This window comes from Fistularia commersonii, chromosome 34 (assembly GCF_037954325.1).
Source record: "Fistularia commersonii isolate RoL2024-O1a breed Wild chromosome 34, RoL_Fcom_v1.0, whole genome shotgun sequence".
In the NCBI taxonomy this organism is placed as follows: domain Eukaryota; kingdom Metazoa; phylum Chordata; class Actinopteri; order Syngnathiformes; family Fistulariidae; genus Fistularia; species Fistularia commersonii.
In genome coordinates this window covers 5259555-5273776 of record NC_141317.1, presented here as the reverse complement: position 1 = coordinate 5273776, position 14222 = coordinate 5259555, and the positions used below count along the sequence as shown (strand labels likewise).

At 44.8% G+C, this 14222-nt stretch overlaps 1 protein-coding gene across 1 annotated transcript in view; it reads left to right on the top strand.

Moving 5' to 3' along the window:
- The window catches only part of LOC147214346 (low-density lipoprotein receptor-related protein 1-like), an 87450-nt gene that overhangs the window by 26220 nt on the left and 47008 nt on the right, over positions 1–14222 (top strand). The window contains exons 4-6 of the mRNA XM_086141589.1: positions 5265–5384; positions 5515–5643; positions 5730–5990. Coding sequence (XP_085997715.1) covers positions 5265–5384; positions 5515–5643; positions 5730–5990 — 510 coding nt within the window. The remainder of the gene's footprint in view (positions 1–5264; positions 5385–5514; positions 5644–5729; positions 5991–14222) is intronic.

Sequence of the window (14222 nt, the reverse complement as noted above, 5' to 3'; positions counted from 1 at the left end):
GAAGGTACCAGACGGGCCAAAGTCCCGGGACGAGCTTATGTTTACCAAGATCTCAAGTAGCGTGTGCAATCTGGGATCGGCTGAGACTTTTCTATTTGTGCGGAAGGCTCACTTTTCTCTGATGACGCCCAATGAATCGTTGTAACTCACATTGATAAATTGTTTGTCGATTTATTTATTTGTTTGTTTGTTTGTTTGTTTGTGTTTTAATTTTCGGGGCAGTCAGCCAGACAGAAGCGCAAGTTGGACTGATGAAAAGGCGGGCTTTGCTTTTGCAGACAAGACTGTACTGTATCGGATCCCTGCGATTCTTGCACGATCTCACAGTCTTACGTATTCTGCAGTGTTGCCAGGTGACACGGTCAGGACACGCTCGGCGGAAGAATAGGAAAGTATGAATTTGGCGCAGAGCGGGTCTCAGCTAACCTTCAGCTAGTTATCATGCAGTTATAGTTCAACTAATAGCCCGATTGATTGAAAAACACGACACATCGCACACAGTGATCGTCCCAATAGAATAGCCAGCAAACCATCGGTCCACTTGCCAGGCATGTGCATTCATGTGCTCTCACGCATACACCCAAACACATGCTCAAGTCCTCAAAATACACACCCAAACACACCCGTTAAACCACATACACACACACACACACACGCACACACACTGGCAGCGTGTCTGTAAGTTGTGGTGTTGCTGCTTGCGAACCCCCCCCAACCCCGTTGCAGGGAATGTCCTGTCTTGCACAACCATTTTAGTGTTTGCTGGTACACACTGCCAGGTTGTTGTGCAAGTTTACCTGGTGCCAGTGGCTGAAAGCACACTTTGTCACTCGGTGTGTCCAGGTAGCTCCGTCGGGGCTGTTGACGAGGGCAGTTGGAGAGGGGCGCGAAGCGAGGCAGGAATTTTATCTCCCTGAAATAAGTCCACTCAACATATTCATAGAGTGACACGTTTCCTCAACCCTTTCTCAGTGTGTGCCATGGGATAAGATTAGTCTCCACGTTTTGTAAATATGGATGAATTGGGGCTATTTAGCCCTATTAAAAGGCATGGAAAGTCCCTTCACTAAACATTATGCCAAAATATGTGCACAAAGCAAAATAAAAAACAAAGCAAACCCTCTCAGAATTGCATGAGTTTAGATCAGGGTTTTGAAGTCGGAAAGGTTTACCGGAGATTGTGATTTTTGGAGTCTTTTTTTTAAATATCTGGACTTGCTAATGTGTTTTAAAGGGAGCTCAAAAATTTTATTCCAATAACCATAGGGTTTTGCATTAATAGCGGCGTGTTGTTCGGCTCACCCACGTCTACCCGATGCCGACTCAATTCAAAATATGAACTGTGGGTAACGTCTGTTTTGATTTTCTCCGTCTCTCTCTTTAAAAAAAATCTGGTTTGCGAAGTGTGAATGTCATGACGAGTAGGGGCCCGGTTAAGGCGTGGGAGGGGGGGGGGGTAAAACAAAGAGACTTATAGTTTCTTTTTCAGAAGAAATTTGCATGTTGAGGGAGTTTGCAAGACTTTGCAAGCGGGATTCAAACAGTTTGTCTGTCACGCCAATGTTGTTTCCACACAAAGGGCTTTTTCCCTTTTTTTTTGGTCTTAAAGATAACGCTTCCTCTAATGGGCGAGTCTTAAATAATTAAGCTGCGCTGCCCTTCCCGTGTCATAAACCCTCTGGTTGAAAAATCGTCCGACTTCTGGTTTTCCCTCTGTTGTCGAGAAGGACTTGACCTAAATCAGTTCAGCGGCTGGTTTTCGAGTTATACATGTCATGTCTGTTTGTAGGTTATAGTGTGTGCGCAGAGCTGGGCGTCTGGCAGCGTGCTGCCACTGTTTGCTCATTACTCAAACTTCTGCCCCTTTGCTCATGTTTGTATACGGCTACTTTGCCCTCTTTGACTGCGCAGCTGTAAATTACCTCCCGCAAATACACTTTTATGTCGGCACGGCCTCCCCGGGCCGACACACATACCTAAATATACACATCATTATCTTCCCTGAGTGCAGTTCAAAGTACCCGCTGGGGTCAGCGGCCTGGATTGAAGCATTTACCGGAATATACCCTCAAATACATACGTTGGAACATGCCGTGCGGAAAACTTTTTGGGCTTACACCTTAAGGCTTTGAAAAGATTTTGAAAAAACTCATGTAAAACTATCATCTCACACTAGCTCCCATCCAAGGACTAGTTTTTAGAGTTTTAAGTCTCGGCTTATTCTCAGCATAGACTGAGACTAAAGACTGTGGATCTTATGTGTAAATTCTTTGCAAAGGTTTTGAAAAGACTAATAGGGAAACACTATAACAACATTGTAATCAAAATCTTCTTATCCAAGCAACTGGACTTGATTTTTTTTTTTTTTTTTTCCCTTGAAGACGTATCACCCCTCATCTCAAAGCTGAGCTTTTTGGAACTCATTCATTGGCTGTTCATTCAGTCTGTACGGTGACGTATCACAAAGATGCACGATAATATCAAACATGTTTGCTATTGTAAGCAAAGACTAAGACTGCAAGACTGCCAGCTTACACTTATCATCCAAGATGACGGGAGCGCGCTGAGGCTCCAGTAAGACTCCGCTACGACTCTTAAGCTTTCCTTCCGACTTCCAGTTTTAAGTCTGTGACTGGAAAATCATAAAGTGTAAGCCCGGCATTAATGTCAAGGCAGATGAAGTGCTGAGTCATTAGTGGAAAGTCTTAAAGAATCCCTTTGCATTTCTTTACATGCGGCATTCTAGAAGTTTAGGGGGGGGCGGGGGGGTTCCCATCTGGAGCAGAAATATTTCTCAAAATAAACAAAGCAGGACATTTTCTGGAGCACTTAAATAAAATAAATGCATTTGACTTGGATTGTCCAGAACCAAGTATTGCATTGAGTTTTCTAACAAGGGGTGCAACTGTCGGTACAAGCAAAACGTCTCTGTGTTTGGGTAATGGTTATCGCAAGTAACAATTGAGCCGATGTGACGGAGGACTGTGACGGAGGACTGTGGCGAAGCCGCGACGGGGTAGCGCACAGGCGGCGGGCGTGTGCGGACGCGTCCCCTAGACCCGCAATGCACAAAGGTAGGAATGCCATGGGAATCACCTGTTTTTGAAAATGACACATGGTGGGAAAGCTTGAGTATACAGCTAGAGGTTGGCTTTCACTTGTAGCCAGAGAAAGTAGAGTTAGATAATTAGGATATTGATTTTGTTTAGAAGGCATTCAGTGGAGGAGCGGAGAGAGTGAAAGAGACAACACCACATGCTCGACTTGGCAATTGACCGACGTAAACAGATTATTTCTCACCCATCACAGTGCTGTACCAAGCCTTTTTTTTCCCCCTTGCCTTCCCGCGTTCAAAAACCACACTGAAAAAAACCTTGCACCCGAATCTGTAAAGAGGAAACCGCGTGTTTGTCCGTGCAATCTTTGTTTTTCTGGAATTGCTTCTTTGGGTTGTTTTCCAGACTTTTACAATCCGGAGAGCTGAGTCACGGGTTCTTGGACACTCCTACGCCGGGGTTGTAAATCCGTGGCGGCGCTGCTGTGCGAACGCAGGAACGCATTTCCCCACTCAGGGTGACGGGAAACCCCAAATACGGCGTGCATCTGGCATCTTACCGGAAGCACTCTTAATTCAGTTTCCATTCATTTTAATTTTGTTCTCTTACAGAATTTAGATCTAGTTTCCATTGTTTCGATTCAGATCATTGTTTGTTCTAAAACTCAGAAAGAACTATATGCTTATAAATGGATGCCGTCATTAGTTATTCTAATTTTTTCCTGCCTTGATATTTGACAGAGATGGTGTTTTATGACCCTGAAACTCAAACTTCGACCTTTCACCATTTTCCCTCTGAGAGCCGCGTCGAAGTGAAAGTTTATATTTCTCATCCGTGCAGTGACGGGATCTGATTCTGATTCTGATCAGTGCCTTTGACCGAGCCACTGGTTTGGTCCTCTGCCGTCTCACAGTGTAATCCGTCCTGTCTGTTCTTAAATTACCCGCTTGAAACTCCGACGTCCTGCCACGACAGTTCCAACAGGTCCTGCGGCGTTCTTACCTTTTCAATTTTTCTCTCAATTCTCTGCCGCCTCCTCTAGTGGGCAGCGAAAAACCTTCTTCCCTTAAAACAAGAAAAACTTTTTTCCATCCCCCACAGTAATCCTTGCGTATTATCATGCTTTTTTAAATTATTTTTTTCCTCAAAAATGTATTACAATAGCATGTCACAAATGTGGAGCCAGACAGTGAAATAATACTATTAAATACAGAACTTTGTTATTTATGTGTAATCTCATTGAAGCCCATTGCATAGTAACGATAAATGGTCTCTGTTACATTTTCAGTAAAGTGCTTTGCACTGGAATTCAGAGTCTCTCTCTCTCTTGCTCACACACACTCACTCACACACACACACACCCTCATGCACCAAAGGTGGCAGAGCGGCAAAAAATATATACATATTTACTTTAGTTTTCAGTTTACTTAATATCTATGTTTACATTCTGTGTAATTTGAGTACTTTGTATGGTTCCATATCCACGTAACGTTGAGACGATCACGTAAAAACAAATTTAGCCCTCATCACCACCACCATTTGGAGACCGTTGGACGGAACAAAACGGGAGCGTGTTCGCGTTCGAGTTTCCTGCCATCTCCTCTAGTCAGAGCCCCGCTGAATGGATTCGACACGGACCATAGTTTTTGTTTTTAGGGGTCTTTTTCCTTTCAGCGGGGTCGCAACAAAAGGGTTATTGTGCCCCAGTGTGCCACAGGCTTCATACGATCGCTCTCCCCTCGCCACGACTGTACTGACACTCGTCTCCCCGTTTTATATTTGACTCTGAAGTGCATTTATCGGAGGGATCGGAAACCTGCTGTTCTCCTTGATATTTACTCCTTTTTTTGTCTCGGGTCTTTTTTTTTTTTCCATCGCGTAAATGATTAGCGTGCACGTGCTGTGGCCCCTGCCCTCCACATCTGAGCCAGAGGTGAATGCACCGCGGGAGTCCGGCAATGTGAATACCCTCCCTTGTCATATATCATGTCAGCGACGGATCTCGATTTAATTACGTTTGAGATAAACGTTTGTTGAAAAGGACGAACTCAACTTGAGTGAGTTGCGATGAAGCGGGCGGTCACCGAGGCCCAAGTGGAATAAGTGAATGCTTGTCCTGCTAGTATCTGTCTCGCGACCCCCTGAGAGAATTTCTGTGGTTCGGGAGTGTTTAATGGTTGGCGTTTCTCCCCCTTCTGCCTTTTGCAGAAGGAGTGCCGGCCTGTGCCACCCATGGCTGCCAGTATCACTGTGCGGTGACTCACGATGGCCCCAAATGCTACTGTGCCAACGGCTACGAGGTCGCAGCGGACGGAAAGACTTGTAAAGGTGAGCATATATCTCATCCTGCTTTGGGAAATAAGCGTGAGTTTCAAGAAAGCGCCCGTGGCATCGTACTTTTGGTGCAGTCTGAGCATTAATGCAAACAAATGTATATTAAAAACTGCTCCCCTTCTAGATTTCAATGCATGTAACGTCTACGGCACGTGCAGTCAGACATGCACAAACACAGAGGGCTCCTACACCTGCAGCTGTGTGGAGGGCTACCTGCTGCAGCCGGACAACCGCTCATGCAAAGCCAAAAATGGTAAAAATAGATGCAAAAACAGCAACAGAGCCCCCTCTCCCTGCCTCGCCATTCTGTATTTAACTTTTTCCCTCATTGCACGGCAGAGCCAGTGGATCGCCTGCCCATCCTGTTAATTGCCAACCTCCACGACATCCGCTGCAGCCCCCTGAGCGGCTCCTCCTCCCGACTGCCCTACATCCCCACCAAACAGGCGATGGCCATGGACTTTATCTACGCCGAGGAGACCGTCTGCTGGATTGACGTGGGCGAGACACCCGCCGCCACACAACTGAAGTGCGCCAGCATCCCGGACCTGAAGTCCGTCACCAACATCCACACTATCAACGTTTCAATCAACCTGCACCGTGAGTTTTCAGGAACGGGAATCAATCCCCTTGCAAAATGTGCTGCGTCCAAGCGGTCAGCCAGCCAGCCAGGCAGGCAGTAAATGTGAAATAGATGCCTCGGGGTTGAGTTGTCAGCTCCTCCTGTCCATACTTTGCCGGAGGGATCAAATGGTCAAATTTGCATTTTCTACCTCAGGCCGAGGAAGCGCAAGGCCTCATTTCAGCATGAAAGTGCCCCCGAAGAAATGCTGAGTCCGGCTTTATTTTTCATTTTTCCCAAAGGTTTCATCTTTGTAGAACCAAGGGAAGGGAAGGGGGGCGCCGTGGCACGCCGCTCAATCACAGAGGCCGTATGTGCGCTGCTGGCTTTCAGTGATATGGATACGGATACGAGGCGGCCGGACGAACAGAAACACCTGATTAATGGCTGTTGAGAAACCTGGAAACAAGTAATAAATTCTATTGCTCTTTTCCAGATACATTTTAGGGCTGTCATCCTAAAATGTATGGAAGAGAATTGGGTTGGAGAGGATGGCAGGATTTAATTAGTTTCATGAAAGCCATAAGTGTTTGTCCGGATTAACACACACACACACACACACACACACACACACACACACACACACACACACACACACACACACACACACACACACACACACACACAGAGTCCTACTCATCATGTGAACGCTTCTCTTTGACAGACTTGCTTACACAACGCTGACGCGATTTTATTGTTTTCGCCGCAACTGACGAAGCCGTCACACTCCGGAGAATGGGGGCAGTAACATAGACAAAACATGAAAGCAAGGGCGTGGGTTTGTTCGTGTGTGTGTGTGTGTGTGTGTGTGTGTGTTTGTATCGGCATGCGTGGGAAGCTTTCCCTTGGGAATGAGCCCCGGGCATGGAACGTCTGACCACAAGGGGAAAAACAAGAGGAGAAAATAGGTGTGCTGGACGCGAATCCTGTGAAATTATTTAAAAAGGTGCCTGGTATCCACTCCTGACGGCGGTCATGTTGGCGCTCGCATCCGGGAAAAGACACAAGACTTAAAGACCCCAGCGAACCCGAATGTCCTTAAAACACGCTTTCATGGGTGATTATCTGCACTTTCCCGCGCGCAGCTCGTTGTTATTGGCTTGTTGCTGTGACCTTTGGATTCACAGCTCTGCCGAGTGGTCTGTGGGAAGATGGTGCGTATGTGCGTGTGTGTGTGTGTGTGTCTTGTGGAGGTTGATATAGAGGGACGCAGCAGTGATAAAATGAGAAGAAAAGACCGTCGGGGGTGAATTGCGGTCTGTTTAATGGGTGTTTGCGAGTGAGGGAGTGCATGGTCATGCAGATGGTATTTACATTCCTGCATTGGGTTATGTCAGCCTGAGCAGCCCCTGCATTCCTTCATCCGTCTCAGGTCCTGTCAAGTCAGGTCACCCTCAAACGCATTGGCCAGTTAGAGACAGACGGTGACTCAAACATCTGACTGTTTTACCCATCCTGTGGTTACAAAACATTTTTTATTTTTTGTTCACTAATTTATTTATTTTTTTGGACATAACTGGAAACATGTGCGGGGCTTCTTTGTCCGGTCCTTGTGTGTTTCGCAACAGTCTGGGACGCGGCGACGAGATGTCTCCAAGTCACAGAGCACAACTGCGACAGTGGTCGTGACAGCGAAATGCGACAGCTCATTATTGTTTTTTTTTTTTCGCTTTTCCATCAGCAAGCAGTGCAGGTATATAAAACCATCCAAACCATGTACAATGGCAGGAATTGCCTACAGAAATAACTACAGTGAGGAAGCATGTTGCAGCACTGTACTATGTGTACGTACGTACGTGTGCGTGCGTGTGTGTGCGTGCGTGCGTGTGTGTGTGTGTGTGTGTGTGTGTGTGTGTGTGTGTGTGTGTGTGTGTGTGTACATCAATATAGATCTATGTATGTATTTGTACATATATACAAAAATAATAGTAAATAGTAAAATAATGATAGTGTATATTCACACACACACACACACACACACACACACACACATATATATATACATGTATATGTATGTATGTATGTATGTGTGTGTGTGTGTATACATACATATATATATATACACACACACAGTGGTGAAAACAAGTATTTGACACACTGCTGATTTTGCAGCTTTTCTCACTTGCAAAGCATGTAGAGGTCTGTAATTTTTATCTTAGATACTCTTCAACCGTGAGTGTTGGAATCTAAAACAAAAATCCAGAAAACCACATTCTATAATTTTTAAGAAATTTGCTTTTTTATTGCATGTCATAAGTATTTGGTACAGAAACCTTTGTTCGCAATGACAGAGATGAGACATTTCCTGTAGTTCTCGACCAGGTTTGCAGACACTGCAGCAGGGATTTTGGTCCACTCCCCCGTACAGATCTTCTCCAAATCCTTCCGGTTTTGGGGCAGTCACTGGGCAATATGGACTTTCAGCTCCCTCCAAAGATGTTCTACTGCGTTCAGGTCTGGAGACTGGCTAGGCCACGTCAGGACCTTGAGATGCTTCTTACGGAGCCACTCCTTCGTTACCCTGGCTGTGTGTTTTGTGTCGTTGTCATGCTGGAAGACCCTGCCATGACCCATCTTCAAGGCTCTTACTGAGGCTCTTACTCTTACTGAGGAAAGGAGGTGTTGGCCAAGATATTTTTATACATGGCCCCATCCATTCTTCCCTCAATACGGTGCGGTCGTCCTGTCTCCTTTATAGAAATGCATGCCCAGAGACTGATATTTCCATCTCCATGCTTCATGGTTGGGATGGCGTTCTTGGGGTTGTACTCATCCTTCTTCCTTCAAACAGGGCGAGTGGAGTTGAGACCAAAAAGCTCAGTTTTTTGTCTCATCAGACCACATGACCTTCTTCCATTCCTCCTCTGGATCATCCAGATGGTCATTGGCAAACTTCAGACGGGCCTGGACACGTGCTGGCTTGAGCAGGGGGACCTTGCATGCGCTGCGGGATTTAAATCCATGACGGCGTAGTGTGTTACTAATGGTTGTCTTTGAGACTCTGGTCTCAGCTCTCTTCAGGTCATTGACCAGGTCGAGCCATGTAGTTCTCGGCTGATCCCTCGCCTTCCTCGTGATCATTAATGCCCTGTGAGGTGAAATCTTGCATGGAACCCCAGACCGAGAGAGATTGACCATCTACTTGAACTTCTTCCATTTTTTAATAATTGTGCCAACAGTTGTCGCCTTCTCAACAAGCTGCTTGCCTATTGTCCTTTAGCCCATCAAAGCTTTGTGTAGGTCTACAATTTTATCCCTGATGTCTTTACACAGCTCTTTGGTCTTGGCCATTGTGGAGAGGTTGGAGCTTGTTTGACTGAGTGTGTGGACAGGTGTCTTTTATACAGGTAACCAGTTCAAACTGGTGCGGTTAATACAGGTAGTGAGTGGAGAACAGGAGGGCTTCTTAAAGAAGAACTAATAGGTCTGTGAGAGCCGTAATTCTTACTGGTTGGTAGGTGATCAAATACTCATGTCATAAAATAGAATGCAAATTAATTACTTAAAAGTCATGCAATGTGTTTTTCTGGATTTTTGTTTGAGATTCCGTCACTCGCAGTTCATGAGCACCTATGATAAAACTTTACAGACCTGTACATGCTTTGTAAGTAGGAAACGCTGAAAAATCAGCAGTGTATCAAATACTTGTTCTCCTCAAGTGACATCCTATTCCTAATCCATAGGGCTCAATATATCGTGGGTCCACCCTTTGTAGTTATAACAGCTTCAACTTTTCTGGGAAGGCTGTCCACAAGGTTCAGAATTGGGTTTATGGGAATTTTTGACCATTCTTCCAGAACCGCATTAGTGAGGTCACACACAGATGTTGGACGAGAACGCCTGGCTCTGTCTCCGCTTTGATTCATCCCAAAGGTATTCTATCAGATTGAGGTCAGGACTCTGCACCGGCCAGTCAAGTTCATCCACATCAGACTGTCGTCCATGTCTTTATAGACTTTGCTTTGTGCACCGGTGCACAATCATTTTGGAAAAGGAAAGGGCCAGCTCCAAACTATTCCCACAAAATTGGGAGCATGGAATTTCCCAAAATGTCTTGGTATGCTGAAGCTTTCAGTTCCTTTTACTAGAACTAAAGGGCCAAGCCCAGCTTCTGAAAAGCAACCCCACACCATAATCCCCCCTCCACCAAACTTCACACTTGGCACAACTCAGTCAGGCAAGTACCATTCTCCTAGCAACCGCCAAACCCATACTCATCCATCAGATTGCTAGACTGAGAAGCGCAATTCGTCACTCCAGAGACCACATCTCCACTGCTCTCGAGTGCATTGGCGGTGTGCTTTACACCACTGCATCTGACGCTTAGCATTGCACTTGGTGATGGGACGCAGCTGCTCGGCCATGGAAACCCATTCTATGAAGCTCTCTTCTTGCGCTGATCTGAAGGCCACATGAAGTTTGGAGGTCTGTAGCCACTGATTGGTTGGCGACCTCTTGGCATCCGCTGACCCCCCTCCGTCTGTTTACATGGCCTACCACTTTGTGGCTGAGTTGCTGTCATTTCCAAACACTTCCATGCTCTTATAATACAGCAGACAGTTGACCATGAGCGAGGAAATTTCACAACTGGATTTGTTGCACAGGTGGTGTCCTATCACAGTTCCAGTCTGGAATTCACTGAGCTCATGAGAGCGACCCATTCTTTCACAAATGTTTGTAAAAACAGTCTGCATGCCTAGGTGCTTGATTTCATACACCTGTGACCATTGAAGAGAATGGAACACTTGATTCCAATTATTTGGATGGACGAACAAATAGTTTTGGACATATATATACAGTATATATATATATACACACACACACACACACACACACACACACACATATATATATATGTGTGTGTGTGTGTGTGTGTGTGTGTGTGTGTGTATGTGTGTATATGTAGAGAGACACACACATGTATATGTATATATATATAAATATATATAAACATATGTGCATATCTATACACACACAGACACACATGTATATGTATTTGTATGCAACATATGTATGTGTGTGTATATATATATATATATAAATATATATATATACTCTTAAACATGTACAAAAGATATATATGTGTGTGTGTGTATATATATATATATGTATGTGTATGTATATGTTTTTCTGTGCGAATATATGTATGTATGCATATATATGTGCATGCACACACATGTATATGTATATATATACATATATATGTGTATGTGCGCGTGTGTATGCATGCACAATTATATGTATATTTTTGTGTGTGTGTGTGTGTGTGTGTGTGTTTTCTACATTACTCGTTAAAATAGATAGCTCAGTCAAAGAATTACTCTGTATTTTAAAACATGTAAATAGGCATGCAGCAACGCTGACTTCTATTAAAATCACCAGCGGGGAGTAAGGCGCTTACAGAAATCCTGTTTCCCATGGGTGGCACCGGTTACACGCTTAGTGTAATTGTGTATAAGGTACACACATTCCATTGATGCACATTTCGACAAATGCTGTTATTAATAGCATTCAGTCCCCCCCAATATGTCACTTGATGTGTTCGATACCCCGACGTCATGCGGACAGACCGTTCCTCCACCACCTGCCTTCGTGCTCTGAGCAATAGCCCTTGGAAAAAGGCCACAGCGCACTCGTAGCCATCCAGATTTCCGCCGAGATCAGGCATCTGGTTTTAATTTTTGCTTTTCGTACATTGGCGCATCATTGCCATCCACTTCCTCTCACACTGGTGATGTATTTTCCCGTTACATCTTTGTCGGGCACCAGTAAGGATACGGTCCTAAATGGGTTCCAGACCTCATTGGTGAGCGGGGCGAGTAGATTGACGGTATTTTCGTTGTTGTCCTGTGTGTGTGTTTATGGGTAAGAGAGAGAGTACGGTTCAGGCACCACTGAGAAAATGACTTTCTGTCCATGTGACGTCTTTATCAGTGTCTTCGCGGTGAATACGAGCCGTGAGCGATGCCGTCACGCAGGGGTTCCCGAGCCCTTTCGACTCTGCGGGGCCTGCAAATTGGAAAAAGGAGACGAGGATTTACGACAATACAAACGACTTGCGTGCATTACGCAACCGTATTTGAAAAAGAAATGTATATCATTCATTCTTTATCTTCACGGCTTGTGCTGCTCTTAAGGGTGGCTGGAGCCTATTCTGGTTCTCAATGGGCGAGAGACGGGGTTCATCCCCAGATGAGTCAATCGCTCATTCACACATCTGGGCTGTTCACATACATATACATATACATATATACATATACATATATATATATTTATTTTTTATTTTATTTTTTTTAAAAAATGTTTTTTTATTTGTTTATTATCATGATGCTAAATGTAGGGCATGATTATGAATGTTAAAATATACCTATCAAAGTAATATCTTCTAAAGCTGTAGGTGGTTCATTCGTTTGGTATCTTCCTGATTTGCCCTCATTTCTCTCTCCATGTCAATCCAGGCTGTCAGATGCAACAAGTGAGACAAATCATTGCTGAAAATTACTCCGCTGCCGCTTATTCGAATCAGTTATTTTATGCATAGAATAGAAGTTGTCCTCTAAATATTTAAATGCATTTGAACTTTATATTAACTTCTTCTCAGATTAGAGGTGAACCTGACTTGCAGGTGAAGGTGTCAACCAGGCCTCCTATTTAAGCCCTTTTTTAGCAGGTTTAGGAGATGAAGGACTTGGATGCACCCCTAAATGTACAGCCAGCAGAGACCGGTGTGTGTGTGTTGTGTGTGTTTGGGGGGCACAGGGTTCACACAAACAATGTAATTTATAGCTTCTTTGAGCCTTGAAAGCTCCAGATGTTGCCCACTCCATCAGCACGTGTGAATCCCTGACCAGAAAGATAAAAGGGAGCAGAACTCCGCAGCGGGGCGGACCAGATCTTGACCCCCGTCCCCTGCTGACCATCTTTCAGTCCCGCTTCCCGGGCTCTCTGCCCCCCAACCCCCGTGCATTTCCACAACAAATGCATTTTCGATATCTCACTGTGAATACGCCTCCCAGCAGAATCCTTGAAGTTAAGAAAAAAAAAAAAAAAAATCAAAAATCGCATCAGGTCTCTCTGCCGTTACCTGAATCGAAGAACACCTCCTCTTCTACCCGAAGGATCTTTTTGATTGTCAGAATCATTTCACGGTGCATTTATCACAAGATTTTTTTTTTTTTTGGGTGCCAATGAATTACCCATTGGGCTCACTTCACGCGTCTGGGGATTTTCCAGTGCGGTGTCTTTGAGGTATCGTTGCATTTAAAGTGGCGGTAATCTGTTGTCATCAGACAAGTCGATGTCATTGAACTCCAAAATTGTCTTCTTGAGAGTTGAGAGGTTTTTGCGCTGATTAGCGGAGACCCTTTGGGCGTGGTGGGGGACACAATGACCTCTATCTAAAATATCTGTTCTAACTCATAAAAAGAATATTTGTGCTGACATCCAAATGAGGGAAATAACACTTGGGGTGAAACGCAGTTACGCTCCAGCGCCACCGTCAAGCCCAGGCACCGAAAAACGGGAAGATCTAAAGAGACAGCGGCGATGTGTGGAGAAAGCCTGTTCTTCTGTGAGGAAAATGAATTGTTAATGTGGATTTGTAAACAGACCAGTGTGCGCTGGTTGGCACCAAGGGCAGGAAGTTGAGGGGGTTACGGGGGGCGAGCCGAATTAGACGCGGAGAAAGCGGCGGGTTCACGCCGTTTCCCAGCAAACATTCCTCTTACCAGAAGCTGAATGAGGGTGGATGTCAACAGACTGACTGGCTTTCCAGTGTTCTGGTTGTTACGCAATGGAATAGTCACCGGGTTGCACAACAAGTTCTCTACTCCGGGATGGGAGTCTAATGGGAGCCTTGTGCAGCCGGGCTTCCAGCTGGGTTTTTTTTTTTTTTTTTACTAGAAGAATAGCGTTTAGAACTCAGACCAATGGGAGTATCGGTGTCCCTTTTAGTTCAAAAACACCCCCCCCCTCCACTTCTCAGTTTCAGAATTTTGGTTCTGATTTAATAAAACATCTTGACCTGTTTTATACGCTCTCTCCCCCTCCAGACTTTGGGAATTGTTTTGTTAACTCGCATAGTTTTAGTCACCCCCCCTCCCTTTTTTTGAGATAGCTAACCTTCATGAATTATTTCTGGCTTGCAGATGAAACCAAACTGCCTATAGTATAATTATAACTTTATTTCAGCTTTTTTTTTTTTTATTCTT